The sequence below is a fragment of the Notolepis coatsorum genome, assembly GCF_963971535.1.
Source record: "Notolepis coatsorum genome assembly, chromosome: 7".
NCBI lineage: Eukaryota > Metazoa > Chordata > Actinopteri > Aulopiformes > Paralepididae > Notolepis > Notolepis coatsorum.
The window spans coordinates 69,806,345-69,819,111 of record NC_140171.1 but is presented as its reverse complement, the minus strand read 5'-3'; the positions used below and the strand labels follow the sequence as shown (position 1 = coordinate 69,819,111).

Below are 12,767 nucleotides of genomic sequence, written 5' to 3'. Positions count from 1 at the left end.
ACAATTATGCTGGTTGATCAAAGGTACATATTCATTTTCATTTGGCACATGTACTGTTTTGATTGAAATGAAATGATTTACTCATAAAACATGACAAAACTGTTACCTCACATAATACCCATGTGTCCCGCTTCCAATTGTGACATCACACAGGCGTATATATATATATATATATATATATATATATATATATATATATATATATATATATATATATATATATATATATATATATATATATATATATATATATATATATATATAAAAAGGGGGTAAAATCAATGGGACAGGTCTCTACATCCCATACACAGAGCCCAGTGACAGTTAACTACAAAGCCGTTCTCTCCAAGCATAGGATCTAAGACTTTTACTTCACGGAACATTCGCAACAGATTCTTTTTTTCTCTGTAATGAAAATCACATGATACAGATGTCCTTTTTTTCTACAACAGATCTTTTTAATTTAGACTACCTTTTTACGATTAATAAGCCAATAAATCAGATATGACTTAATTCCCTTTTCAGTCCGTTTGAGCCATTTTCTTTTTCTCCACCATCTCTCAGTCCATCTCTACATCCCACCTGATGAATGATGCTCTGGCACACACACACACACAAAGCAGTGAGGATTGTCCAGGTGTGTGGCCTGTTGGAAAGCATGCAATATATATCTCCAATACACTTCCGACATCCAGTAGGAAAAATAAATGGATCAATCACAAGTTAACATTAGGCTGCACATCCACTTGATACAGATGTTATCCCTCCCAGTGAGATTGTTTTTTTTTGTTTCCTTTTTACAATGAAGGACACAGTACTCGTTTCACAAAGCAGTCATCTTTTTTTACATCTCCACAAGGTTATAAAAAGTGTACTTTTACTTCAGAACGAGATGCTGCTGTTTGTGTATATGTCCCATACATTCCAATGAAGCCTATGATGTTGTTGTTGTTTTTGTTGTTGTTGCTGTTGGAGTATTTTTCATTTCTTTCTCCACCAAGATACAGTATAGGCACTGTGCATGTCAAGGGCCACAAATAGCCCAAATAACAGAATTGTTATCTATGATCATCATTGTCAAAGAAGTACAACACAAAAATTCCATAGAGATTAGATTGATCTTTTAGATGAATATAAAAAAAAAAAAAAAAAAAAAAAAAAACATAAAGAGATTGTATTTTTTCAAGAGTGATTTCCGAGGCTTTACATCCTCGGTTTTTGTTGTAAAAAAAACCCTGACTGCTTTACGAAGAGATAAAGAGAGATATGTCTGTCCATTTGTCCCCCTGGCAGTGAAGGATTGGAACGTGTATGCACTGTTTTCAAGCTCGTGGCACAGAGAAGCACACATTCAGTCCCACTGTCTACTGACGGCTCTCGTAGTGGACGGGGACTCAACCCCACGACCTTTCCAGTGTGCAGCACAATGTGGGGAACACTTGTTTTCCTTCCTGCCGTCTCTTCAAGTCTTCACAGTCCTTTCATTTTCAGTCTTTCGTTCCGTTCAACAAGTCTTTTTTTAACATTCCATCTGGTGAAAGGGGAAGCACCTGTCTTCACAACCCCTCACAAGAAACAACATCTCGGTAGTCCCGAGATCTGTCACTCTCTCATATATAATCTAGGTTTTTGCATTGATTTGCATTGAGTTGTCATTTCAGTGTCTGTCAGGAGGCCTGCGGTCCCACCCAGCGCCTCGCCTCATTTCTCAAGGTGGAGCATTGTGTTTGCAGTTCCACTGAGAAATGATAATAAAAAAGACTAAAGAATACAAATAATACAAATAATAATAATAATAATAAAATAAAATAAAAAAAACATGAGTTTTTCTGCCCATCCTCCTAGTGGTCCCTAGCTTGTTGTGGGGAGGTGTTTAGCTCCCCCTGGAGGTGAGATGTGGAATCAGACGCAGCTCTCCCGGGCTTTCTCGTCCATGAGGAAGGAGTTGAGCTGGGAGGCGTCCACCACCACAGCATCACGCTTGTTCAGTTCTTTCAGGTGGTCCTCGTCACTTTGGTCCTTGGCAAAATTAACAAACACCTGTGGAGGTAGAGGAGCACAGACAGACATGAATGAGTTGCGATGATTAGGGAATGATACATTGACGAGAACATTTGCTTAGGGAAGCTTTGTTTCATATCCCGAACTAACGTGGCTTTGTAAACAACATTTGAACTACAACTGATCTACTAGAGAAGATTGTTATGGACCACAATGCCATGGCTTTATTGTGTTTTATCCATTTTTGACCAGCATGATGACACTGTTATTGTCTTTTTCAAATGTTTGTCCTACGATTGTGTCAAAATAAAGTATTCAATCAATTCAATCAATCAATCAATCACATTCACAGATCTAACTCTGTGTTCTAGTGCAATTATACTAGTAGTAGGGTCTGTTTGTTTACTTGGTCTAGGGTGGGTTAGGGTCTGTTTGTTTTCTTGATCTAGGGTGGGTTAGGGTCTGTTTGTTTACTTGGTCTAGGGTGGGTTAGGGTCTGTTTGTTTACTTGGTCTAGGGTGGGTTAGGGTCTGTTTGTTTTCTTGATCTAGGGTGGGTTAGGGTCTTTTGTTTACTTGGTCTAGGGTGGGTTAGGGTCTGTTTGTTTTCTTGGTCTAGGGTGGGTTAGGGTCTTTTGTTTACTTGGTCTAGGGTGGGTTAGATCCTGTTTGTTTTCTTGGTCTAGGGTGGGTTAGGTTTAGGGTCTGTTTTCTTACTTGGTCTAGGGTGGGTTAGGGTCTGTTTTCTTACTTGGTCTAGGGTGGGTTAGGGTCTGTTTGTTTACTTGGTCTAGGGTGGGTTAGGGTCTGTTTGTTTACTTGGTCTAGGGTGGGTTAGGTCTGTTTGTTTACTTGGTCTAGGGTGGGTTAGGTCTGTTTGTTTACTTGGTCTAGGGTGGGTTAGGGTCTGTTTGTTTACTTGGTCTAGGGTGGGTTAGGGTCTGTTTGTTTACTTGGTCTAGGGTGGGTTAGGGTCTGTTTTCTTACTTGATCTAGGGTGGGTTAGGTCTGTTTGTTTACTTGGTCTAGGGTGGGTTAGGGTCTGTTTGTTTTCTTGGTCTAGGGTGGGTTAGGTCTGTTTGTTTACTTGGTCTAGGGTGGGTTAGGGTCTTTTGTTTACTTGGTCTAGGGTGGGTTAGGGTCTGTTTGTTTTCTTGGTCTAGGGTGGGTTAGGTTTAGGGTCTGTTTTCTTACTTGGTCTAGGGTGGTTTGGGAGACAGAGTAGTCCTCGATGCTGAGCGCCTCCTTGTTGGTGGACAGGAGGGCGAAGATGCGAGCGAGGGAGGTGAGGGAGGAAGGCAGCTGGTACTGGAGCATGTTACGATGCTTCTCCTTCAGCGTGCTGCCTGGGAGCTCCTTCTCGATGAACTCCGTCACCGGCCGCAGGTCCGGGTCCGGCCCGGTCACCCGCAGGATGATGGTGTAGCCATCTCCGAATCTGGAGAGGGAGAGAAGGACACGCAGAAAGGAATGGAGATTTATTTAATGATGGGGTTCAGAATTGGCATCCGTTACTAAGCAGAGTAAACTTTCGACCAGAACAGAGAACACCTGGAATCAGTCAGACTGGAAGCACTTTCAAACTGATGAAGTGAGAAGGAATGTAGTGTCAGGATGTAGGATGGGTCAGTAAACAAAATAAAATCCATTTTCCAGGAATAGATAAGAAAGGAATTTCAATATAAAAACACAACAAAGTGCTGTACTTCCAGGAACATGAGGTCAAATAATCTTTCTCTTCATGGCCACTTATGTATAAGTGTACAACTCAGCTGTAGAATGCAGTAGAATGACCTCCAGTGCTAATAGCTGTCCTCACCTGTTCTTTAAGTGCTGTACACTGCCCAGGCAGCGGAACCGGCCATTGACCATGATGGCCATCCTGGTGCACAACGCCTCACACTCCTCCATGCTGAAACACACACACACACACACACACACACACACACACACACACACACACACACACACACACACACACACACACACACACACACACACACACACACACACACACACACACACACACACACACACACACACACACACACACACACACACACACACACACACACACGGAATTAGGTTTACTTCATGCGAAGGGTCATTATTCTAAATTGAACATATGGATGAACAGTTAAATAGTTTGTACTGTATCCTCATATTTTCCATGAAATCTAGGGACTCTGCATCTAGTAATGGCACACCATGCAGTAGAGGTATGGGGGGTTCTAACCTGTGAGAGGTGAGCACGACGGAACGTCCCTCTTTGATGATGCTGAGGATGGCATTCCAGAGCGCCCGGCGCGCCTTGGGGTCCATCCCTGTCGTTGGCTCATCCTGTCAACACACAATACACACCTTGTGGAATCAGCTGCTGCCTCTGGGTGGCAATACACATGTAATCAGCCCTACTATTAGATACTACTACTGGGGGTTAGATACAATACACATGTAATCAGCCCTACTATTAGATACTACTGGGTATTAGATATACAGTAGGGTAACTTTGTGTATTTTAGAAATGGGTGTGTTTTAGTACAAAGAAATTACAGCCGTTTCATGTTTATGCCACAGTTAGCAATAGTTCTGACCGTGCAAGTTGCAAATAAGTGCCAACATCTCCTGATCATGCACTCATAAATGTGACAATCTGTCACTCCCAAAGCATCATTCCTATTGGTTAATATTATGTTGATACATTGCACCAATCACAGTGATATAAATGAACTCATAATAACCTAGCAACTCATTTGTTAGTAAAATATTAAATAAAGATAAATGAAAATGGTTGTCAAAATAGTTTTAATATAATGGCAATAATACACATATCTGTAATATGACTTTATACTAGTGTGCACTAGTGCTGCCTCTCCTGTCTGCTACTATCTACTATATACAGTGACAGTGACAGTCATTAAATTCAATTAGTTTCAGATGTTCCCGTGTCTTTGTGGTATTTTAAATAAATCATTGAAATGTTAGCGTTTGAAGTTGTCCTACTCACCAGAAAGACTATGGGTGGTCCTCCGATGAGAGCCATGGCGGTGGACAGTTTCCTCATGTTCCCTCCACTGTAGCTGCCTGCAGCCTTGTCCACATACTTCACCAGCCCCAGTTTACGGATGCCCCACTCTGCCACCTAGTGGAGGAGAGGGGGGAAGGTTACTATGTGTCCCACTGGTGGCAGCTCTGAGCTCCCAAAAGACTGTATCAGCCTCTGCACCAAAAACAAAATTAAATGAAAGCATGAATATTTAAACACCACTTTCCACAAAATTGGATTTGTCAGTGTGTGTGTGTGTGTGTGTGTGTGTGTGTGTGTGTGTGTGTGTGTGTGTGTGTGTGTGTATTTATAGTGTGTGCATGTGTGTGTGTGCATGTGTGTGTGTGTGTGTTTATTGTGTGCTCATGTGTGTCTCTACACCACCTACCTCACAGACTTCTTTCTCTGGCACTCCTCTCAGGATGGCGTAGAACTCCAGGTGTTCCCTGCCGGTCAGCAGGTCGTTGATGGCGTCAAACTGGGGACAGTAGCCCATGTTCTGATGGACCTCGTCTATCTCTGTAGTGACACTGGTGAGGGGATGAAAAAATATGTTATTATACAAAAAGACATGTTGAAGTGGACCTGTGTATTCTGTCCTAAAAAACACTAATGTGTATTGAAAGGCTAGACATCTATCAACAGTCTAATGTAAGGCTAGATGTATATATCCACAGTCTAATGTATATTGAAAGGCTAGACGTATATCAACAGTCTAATGTATATTGAAAGGCTAGACGTATATCAACAGTAATGTATATTGAAAGGCTAGACGTATATCAACAGTCTAATGTATATTGAAAGGCTAGACGTATATCAACAGTCTAATGTATATTGAAAGGCTAGACATATATCCACAGTCTTCCCCACTGCTTCAGTAGGACTCCTACCTCTTGCCGGCCAGGTAAGCCTCTCCGCTAGTGACCAACGAGTCTCCAGTCAGCATCTTGAACGTACTGGTCTTCCCTGCTCCATTCACTCCCAGCAGACCAAAACACTACAGAGAGAGAGCAGAGTTTCATTTTCAGGTTGGAAAAAAATGCGATTGGTGGGCCTGATCTAATCCCCTGAGATAGACTTCAAGACCTAATGTTGACCCCCCCCCCCGTCAGGTATTTTGTTCTGATGCCAATTGTGGATCAATAAACCGAGGTCCTGACTGAATTCGGTCGATAAAGAACCCAGGACGCCTATCGTAAAGAGTAGGGGGTTCCCCGACGTTCCTGGCCAAATTCCCAATCAGGTCTCTGACATCAAGGCCACCTAATCATCCCTTCCCCTTAATCCACTGATATCAATCCCTGTCTCCTGAGCCGCTCAGCCATTGTGTAGTGTGATGTGTGCCGGGTGCCAGTGTATGGTAGCCATTGAGCCTGCGTAGCCCAAGGTTGGGTGCTACCAGTGGTGGTGAAGGAGGCAATTTCCACCCTACATTGTAAAGCGCTTTGAGTGTCTAGAAAAGCGCTATATAAATGCAATTAATTAATTAATTAATAAAGAGGGTGTGGCTTTTCCTAATACTGTTGATACAAATGATCTTACCTCTCCGCGGGGAATTCCCACACACAACCGGTCCACTGCTGGCTTTTGCTTGCGCTTGTACACCTTCAGAGAAAGAGAAGAAGTAAATCAAGTTACACTCAAAATATAATAAACCTATGCAGAATGCTAGCATAAATGTGATTTTTTTTATCACTGCTTCATAACAGTTACTTTGGGCTTCAAGCTTAATAAGTCAGAACACTATACATCAATAAATAGCCTTAATTGATGATCTTGAAACATCCTTTTTCTGACGCAGTTCTCGTACCTTGGTGAGGTTCCTGAGCTCCAGTATGTCCGACTGTCCTGTGCCGCCCAGGACCCTCTGTCTTTCTCTGGCCACGTCCTCGTCCTCCTCCCCTATTGGTTTCAGGTGGCTGCTGGATGACCTTATGGGACACAGAACAGGGAGTTCACGTCAGGCTCAAGGTAAATGCACAGGTAGCCATTGTAGCAGCCCAACTTTTTACATTGTACTTGTTTACTGCTGAACTGATGGCCAACCCCAAAAAGGAACGGTTCGGAACTGGTTATTTGAGAGAGACACGTTTTTATGTCTGGGAGTGTTGCATTCATTTATATATTTTTTTTGGTGTTTTTGTTTTGTTCTTGATTTATTGTGATGTTTCTTCTTGACTTTTTTAAAGAAGAAGTGTCCGGCCCATGGGGACATTAACGTGTGTTGTCGGGCCTTATAAATAAATTTGATTTGATTTGATTTGATTTGAAGATTCATTAGACAGAATTTCCAGGGAGGTCCTGCCTACCTGGCCTTGATGCAGAAGCGGTATTGGATGAGGACGGTGATGGTGAAGAAGACCACTCCCTCCACGGCCATGGCGAATAGGTTCTTCCCCACCATGTCCCAAGCCAGAGGGGAACGGAACCGGTCCTCACCTAGAGAACCACAAGCAGAACCACAGGAGAAGAGGACAAGGAGAAAAAAGCCTTTTAGAACATTTTAACTAGACATTGTTTTGAGGTTGAACTTCACATGGCCAGGTGTACAACAATACTTGGAAAACAATAAAGTCCTTTTTCATCTTATATACCCTATCTTAAAAAAATTCTATATGATATACCCAATCCCAAACAAAACTTAACCTAGCCTCAAGTCTAATGTATCCTACCCCTAACCCTAACTATTCAAACATCTGCTGGACTTACCAAACCTCTCCAGAGCGTCAGCCATGGCCTGGTTCTTGGCCATGTCGATGAGTCCTCTGCCCAGGCAGAAGTGAGGGAAGATGAGGAACACGTTCTTCAGGATGTCGTTGATTCCTCCGACCTCCTGGAGGTTGAGGAATAGAGGGAGAGCATTATGAGTCTTAAAGTCTGGTTCATTAAAAGGTTCCAGCATTTTCAGTGACTTCTTTATCAGTTTATTTGAAGACAACTGATCACATTTGATGCAGCGATTGTGAGAGCAGAATCCCCCCCCCCCTTTAACGTCCAGGCTTTTTAGCATCAGGTTGGATCTGAAACCCTCTTTATACCAAAAGACTTAAAGACTTAAAAATCCACTTCTTAAATTGATTGAAATAAAAGTGGACGAGACCTTGGCGTCACCTCGACAGAACCACTAAGACATTTAGGTTGCTTCAGAACAGCTCCAGAACTAAGACTAAGATGCTTACGTTGCTTCCGAACAGCTCCAGGACGAAGGTGGATACACTTCCATTGATGCCGATGAGAATGTTGACGCTGGTCAGAACCACATATGCCGTGCTGGGGATCTTGAAGAAGAACGAGGCTGGGTACATCAGAGGAGTGATGGACCACCTGGAGAGACAGAAAGACAAGGGGCGGTGGATTATTATCTGGTATACTCAAGTATTACACTTTACATCATATACACACTTCATATGAAATCATATCCTGTTCACAAGAACCTGGCTAAACTCTTATTGGGATTATGGGAAAACACCTGACTAGGAGAACCAAGATATACCAATATCATCCGGGATCATGAGGCAATAATATTCATTATTCACTTGTTCACTATTGATTTTTCAGGTTTAGTTTCTATAGTAATATTCAGAATATAATTTTTATTTACAGACATAGGTGTGCGTGTGCGTGTGTGTGTGTGTGTGTGTGTGTGTGTGTGTGTGTGTGTGTGTGTGTGTGTGTGTGTGTGTGATTGAGCAGAAGGTAACCACCACTCTGGATAGACTTGATAAGAGATGTGTCAGGTGTTTTGTAGGGATGGTCAGTTGCTGATGTTATTGGTGGGAGGACTGTGGTAGTACAGTACCGTGTGTATGTGAGTGTGTGTGTGTGTGCGTGTGCATGCATGCACACGCGATCATGTGTGTGTATGTGTAACTCACCCATAGAGTAGCAGCAAGAGGGCTAGAACAGGCAGATTAGTAGAGGAGACGTATGCGTCTTGTTGGAAACACACAAAGATAATGATGACCAGTGTGGCCGGGACGATGTAGTTACACTGAGGAGGAGGAGGAGGAGGAGGAGGAGGAGGAGGGGGAGGAGGAGGAGGAGGAGGAGGAGGAGCAGGAGACACAGTTAGTCACACTCACATACTGTAACATAGGGAGGTGTAGTCTGACGTCACTTTGGACCGCCCGCGAGGTCCACCCGTTTAGGGATTTATCATTGGGAAAATGGATTATCGGCTATTGTAATAATTATGCCTCATGAACATTGGCAAGCTTTCCATTTTTGCACAAAATGAGTTCCCTTCTATCACTAACATTATTGTTTAAGCATTGGTTGAAATAAAATTTGACGTAATTATTTTACGATTAATTGCGAATATTTTCATGTTGAGCTATAGATTGTGGATGAATACGCACAGAAAGGTACACCATGCAAATGTTCGTGCTTTATTTGTTTTAAACGAGACGATCTAGAAATGGGCAATGGGGAAATACATTGCGATTTCAAGCGAGGTGGACCGGCCGGAAACAACAATGACGTAACCACTACACCTCCCTATAGGTTTGATAATTGGAGTCTCAAAGGTACATGTCTCATTATCACATTTTCCCAGTAATTTAAAAAGACGGGTCACTGTTATTACTAGGCCTCTATTATGAATACATGTTGAAGTACATTTTCAACATGTATTCATCCATTTGATAGACATCATGGACTCCATCAAATGTGCCAATTATTATACTATGTGATTTGGACCTTTTGGATTACATTAACAGAAGGATACGTGGTTTTTTTATAGTGTTCTTTTTTTGTAGATACCGATACAATATTACAAATATAACAAAAGTACAACATGTTTAAGATGGAAGGAGGATATGGAGCATCTCACCATGTCCCAGACGAAGTTGGCGAGCCAGTAGAGCAAGGGCTGCACTCCGCTGATGAACTGCATGTGTTTGGCCTTGTTCACCCGCTCCTGGATGAGGAAGACCACGAAGCTGGCCGGCACGAAGGACATGGCGAAGATCACGCAGATGGACACCAACACGTCCACCGAGGTGGTCATGCTGAGGACAGAGAGAGAGACGGTGGAGAGGGGGGGAGGAGAGGGAGGAAGAGATGTTTCAGCTATGGATATATTCTGATAATCACTGAGCTAAAGGTGTAATGATCTCAATACACAATCGATTTTTTTAACTCGTAGTATGGTATGGCTACTGCTATTATTTCATTGTTTACGACTTTGAAATAAACCTTTTTAGTTCTATAGTATGAATACATTTTAGCGCATAAAGAATAGAAAATAAAATCGACTTGTGACCTCCAATTCCAATTTCATATTGAATGTGAAAATGTGTAAATCGTTACACCACAAGTACTTAACGTTGGATTAATTAGATCGAAACATGGACACATTTTCTATTGCCTGGAATACTCACAGTGCCACCTGAGACAGCTGTTCCTTGGTGAGGTTGAGCGGGTGGTTGAAGGCGGTGATGCCAAACCTTCTGGGGTCTTTACCGTCTGGCAGACTGGCGCGCAGGATGCCGTTGTTCATCACATTGAGGAAGGAGCCAATGCTGTGCCAGCCTTTGTTGTTGAACCAGATCTGAGATCAGAAGGAGCAAGATCGCTTAGGTTATTCTTTCTTCTTCGAAGTTGAATAGTCTGATTATGCGTGTGTGTGTGTGCGTGTCTGTCTGTCTGTCTGTCTGTCTGTCTGTCTGTCTGTCTGTCTGTCTGTCTGTCTGTCTGTCTGTCTGTCTGTCTGTCTGTCTGTCTGTCTGTCTGTCTGTCTGTCTGTCTGTGTGTGTGTGTGTGTGTGTGTGTGTGTGCCTGTGTGCCTGTCTGTGTGTGTGTGTGTGTGTGTGTGTCTGTCTGTGTGTGTGCCTGTGTGTGTATGTGTGTGTGTGTGTGTGTGTGTGTGTGTGTGTGTGTGTGTGTTTGACTAACCTTGACGTTATTCTTAGTGTCCAATCCCTGGATGAAACTGGAGAGACTGCGGAAGAAGCGATCAGCTGCTGTACCCTAGAGAGAGAGAGAGAGAGAGAGAGAGAGAGAGAGAGAGAGAGAGAGAGAGAGAGAGAGAGCGAGAGAGAGCGAGAGAGAGCGAGAGGGGGTTGGAGGGTTTTGTTTAGTGTATTGGTAATATTTTTGTGACATTGCAGTGACATTGATCTTCTATGTCTGTCCAGTCACTTCATTGCCATCTTCATATCTAAGAGTACCTGCTCCAAATAATATGAAGACGGTAAAGACCCCAGAGAAGCAGTTTTATATGTAGCAAATGTTTTTCAGGTACAGTAAGACGCGTAAGCATGCAATCGTGATTTCTTACTCTCTCCAAGTGGAATCGTCGTCTGAGCTGAGCAATCGCAACATCCACGTCATCACTGCGGGGGAGGTGCTGAGAATTCCTGGCGCCCAATGAGAATCCACCATATCTGCATGAAGAAGATTTATTTTAATACCAATGAAGAACTAAAGGGGGGGGGGGGGGTCAGCTGAACAGTAACATGATGAACGTCACAGTTACATACAGAACAAAGCATTTCACTGTGAAGTACATGTACGTTTATATGTGACAAATAAAAACAAACTTGAACTTGAACTTGAGTTAAATTATATCTGAAACTGTACCTGAATTCGTTGACCCAAATCTTGTTCTTCAAGCTGTGAAGAAACAACGTTTGATTACAAATCTTTTAGCTAAAATATGTTCAATAATCCAACAACATCACAAATTACACAAGGAAGCTGTGGTAAATGTGTGTGGTTAGTTCAGATAAGGAAGCTGTGATATGTGTGTGATTAGTTCAGATAAGGAAGCTGTGATATGTAAATGTGTGTGGTTAGTACAGATAAGGAAGCTGTGATATGTAAATGTGGGTGGTTAGTTCAGATAAGGAAGCTGTAATATGTAAATGTATGTGGTTAGTTCAGATAAGGAAGCTGTGATATGTAAATGTATGTGGTTAGTCCAGATAAGGAAGCTGTGATATGTAAATGTGCGTGATTAGTTCAGATAAGGAAGCTGTGATATGTAAATGTGCGTGATTAGTCCAGATAAGGAAGCTGTGATATGTAAATGTATGTGGTTAGTACAGATAAGGACGCTGTGATATGTAAATGTTTGTGGTTAGTTCAGATAAGGAAGCTGTGATATGTAAATGTCTGTGGTTAGTTCAGATAAGGAAGCTGTGATATGTAAATGTGTGTGATTAGTTCAGATAAGGAGGCTGTGATATGTAAATGCATGTGATTAGTCCAGATAAGGAGGCTGTGATATGTAAATGTCTGTGATTAGTTCAGATAAGGAGGCTGTGATATGTAAATGTGTGTGGTTAGTCCAGATTAGGAAGCTGTGATATGTAAATGTGAGTGGTACCTCTTGCCGATGATCTGGGCGTATGTTTTCACCAGGTAGTCAGAGACGTTCCTGCCTGTCAGGTTCTGAAGAGTGTCTTTATCACTGATCATCATCTAAGGAGAGAAAGACCATTAATCTGTGAGTGTGTGTGTGTACGTGCCTGTGCTTGTATTGGCCTGTGTCTATACAGTATTACAGTATGCACAGTGTGTATGAGTGAGTCTGTATTTGTGTGTCTGCCTTTTTTGTATGTCTGTACAATATGTATAACTTACATGTGAATATGTCTGTATATATAGCGTGGATAATGCATTTTTTTTATCCACTTTTTCTCGCATTTTCTATATTTTCTCCCATCCCAATCTCGTATCATCCAATTCAACCCTCCCCTGTCACGGACGCTGTTTCT

General features: G+C 42.3%; 1 protein-coding gene across 2 annotated transcripts in view; it reads right to left on the bottom strand.

Moving 5' to 3' along the window:
• Positions 1-261: 261 nt before the first annotated feature.
• Positions 262-12,767, bottom strand: part of LOC311232328 (phospholipid-transporting ATPase ABCA1-like) — an 82,134-nt gene continuing 69,628 nt past the window's right edge. For both annotated transcript variants that reach the window (XM_084319083.1, XM_084319084.1), the window contains exons 32-50: positions 12,377-12,471; positions 11,629-11,661; positions 11,327-11,432; positions 10,942-11,016; positions 10,428-10,597; positions 9,878-10,055; positions 8,922-9,037; positions 8,226-8,370; positions 7,756-7,879; positions 7,356-7,485; positions 6,857-6,977; positions 6,589-6,651; positions 5,937-6,043; positions 5,435-5,576; positions 5,008-5,142; positions 4,237-4,340; positions 3,820-3,912; positions 3,195-3,438; positions 262-2,040 (exon numbers count right to left, since the gene is read on the bottom strand). In XM_084319083.1, the coding sequence (XP_084175209.1) occupies positions 1,903-2,040; positions 3,195-3,438; positions 3,820-3,912; positions 4,237-4,340; positions 5,008-5,142; positions 5,435-5,576; positions 5,937-6,043; positions 6,589-6,651; positions 6,857-6,977; positions 7,356-7,485; positions 7,756-7,879; positions 8,226-8,370; positions 8,922-9,037; positions 9,878-10,055; positions 10,428-10,597; positions 10,942-11,016; positions 11,327-11,432; positions 11,629-11,661; positions 12,377-12,471 (2,319 nt within the window). In that variant the 3' untranslated portion in view covers positions 262-1,902. The remainder of the gene's footprint in view (positions 2,041-3,194; positions 3,439-3,819; positions 3,913-4,236; positions 4,341-5,007; positions 5,143-5,434; positions 5,577-5,936; positions 6,044-6,588; positions 6,652-6,856; positions 6,978-7,355; positions 7,486-7,755; positions 7,880-8,225; positions 8,371-8,921; positions 9,038-9,877; positions 10,056-10,427; positions 10,598-10,941; positions 11,017-11,326; positions 11,433-11,628; positions 11,662-12,376; positions 12,472-12,767) is intronic.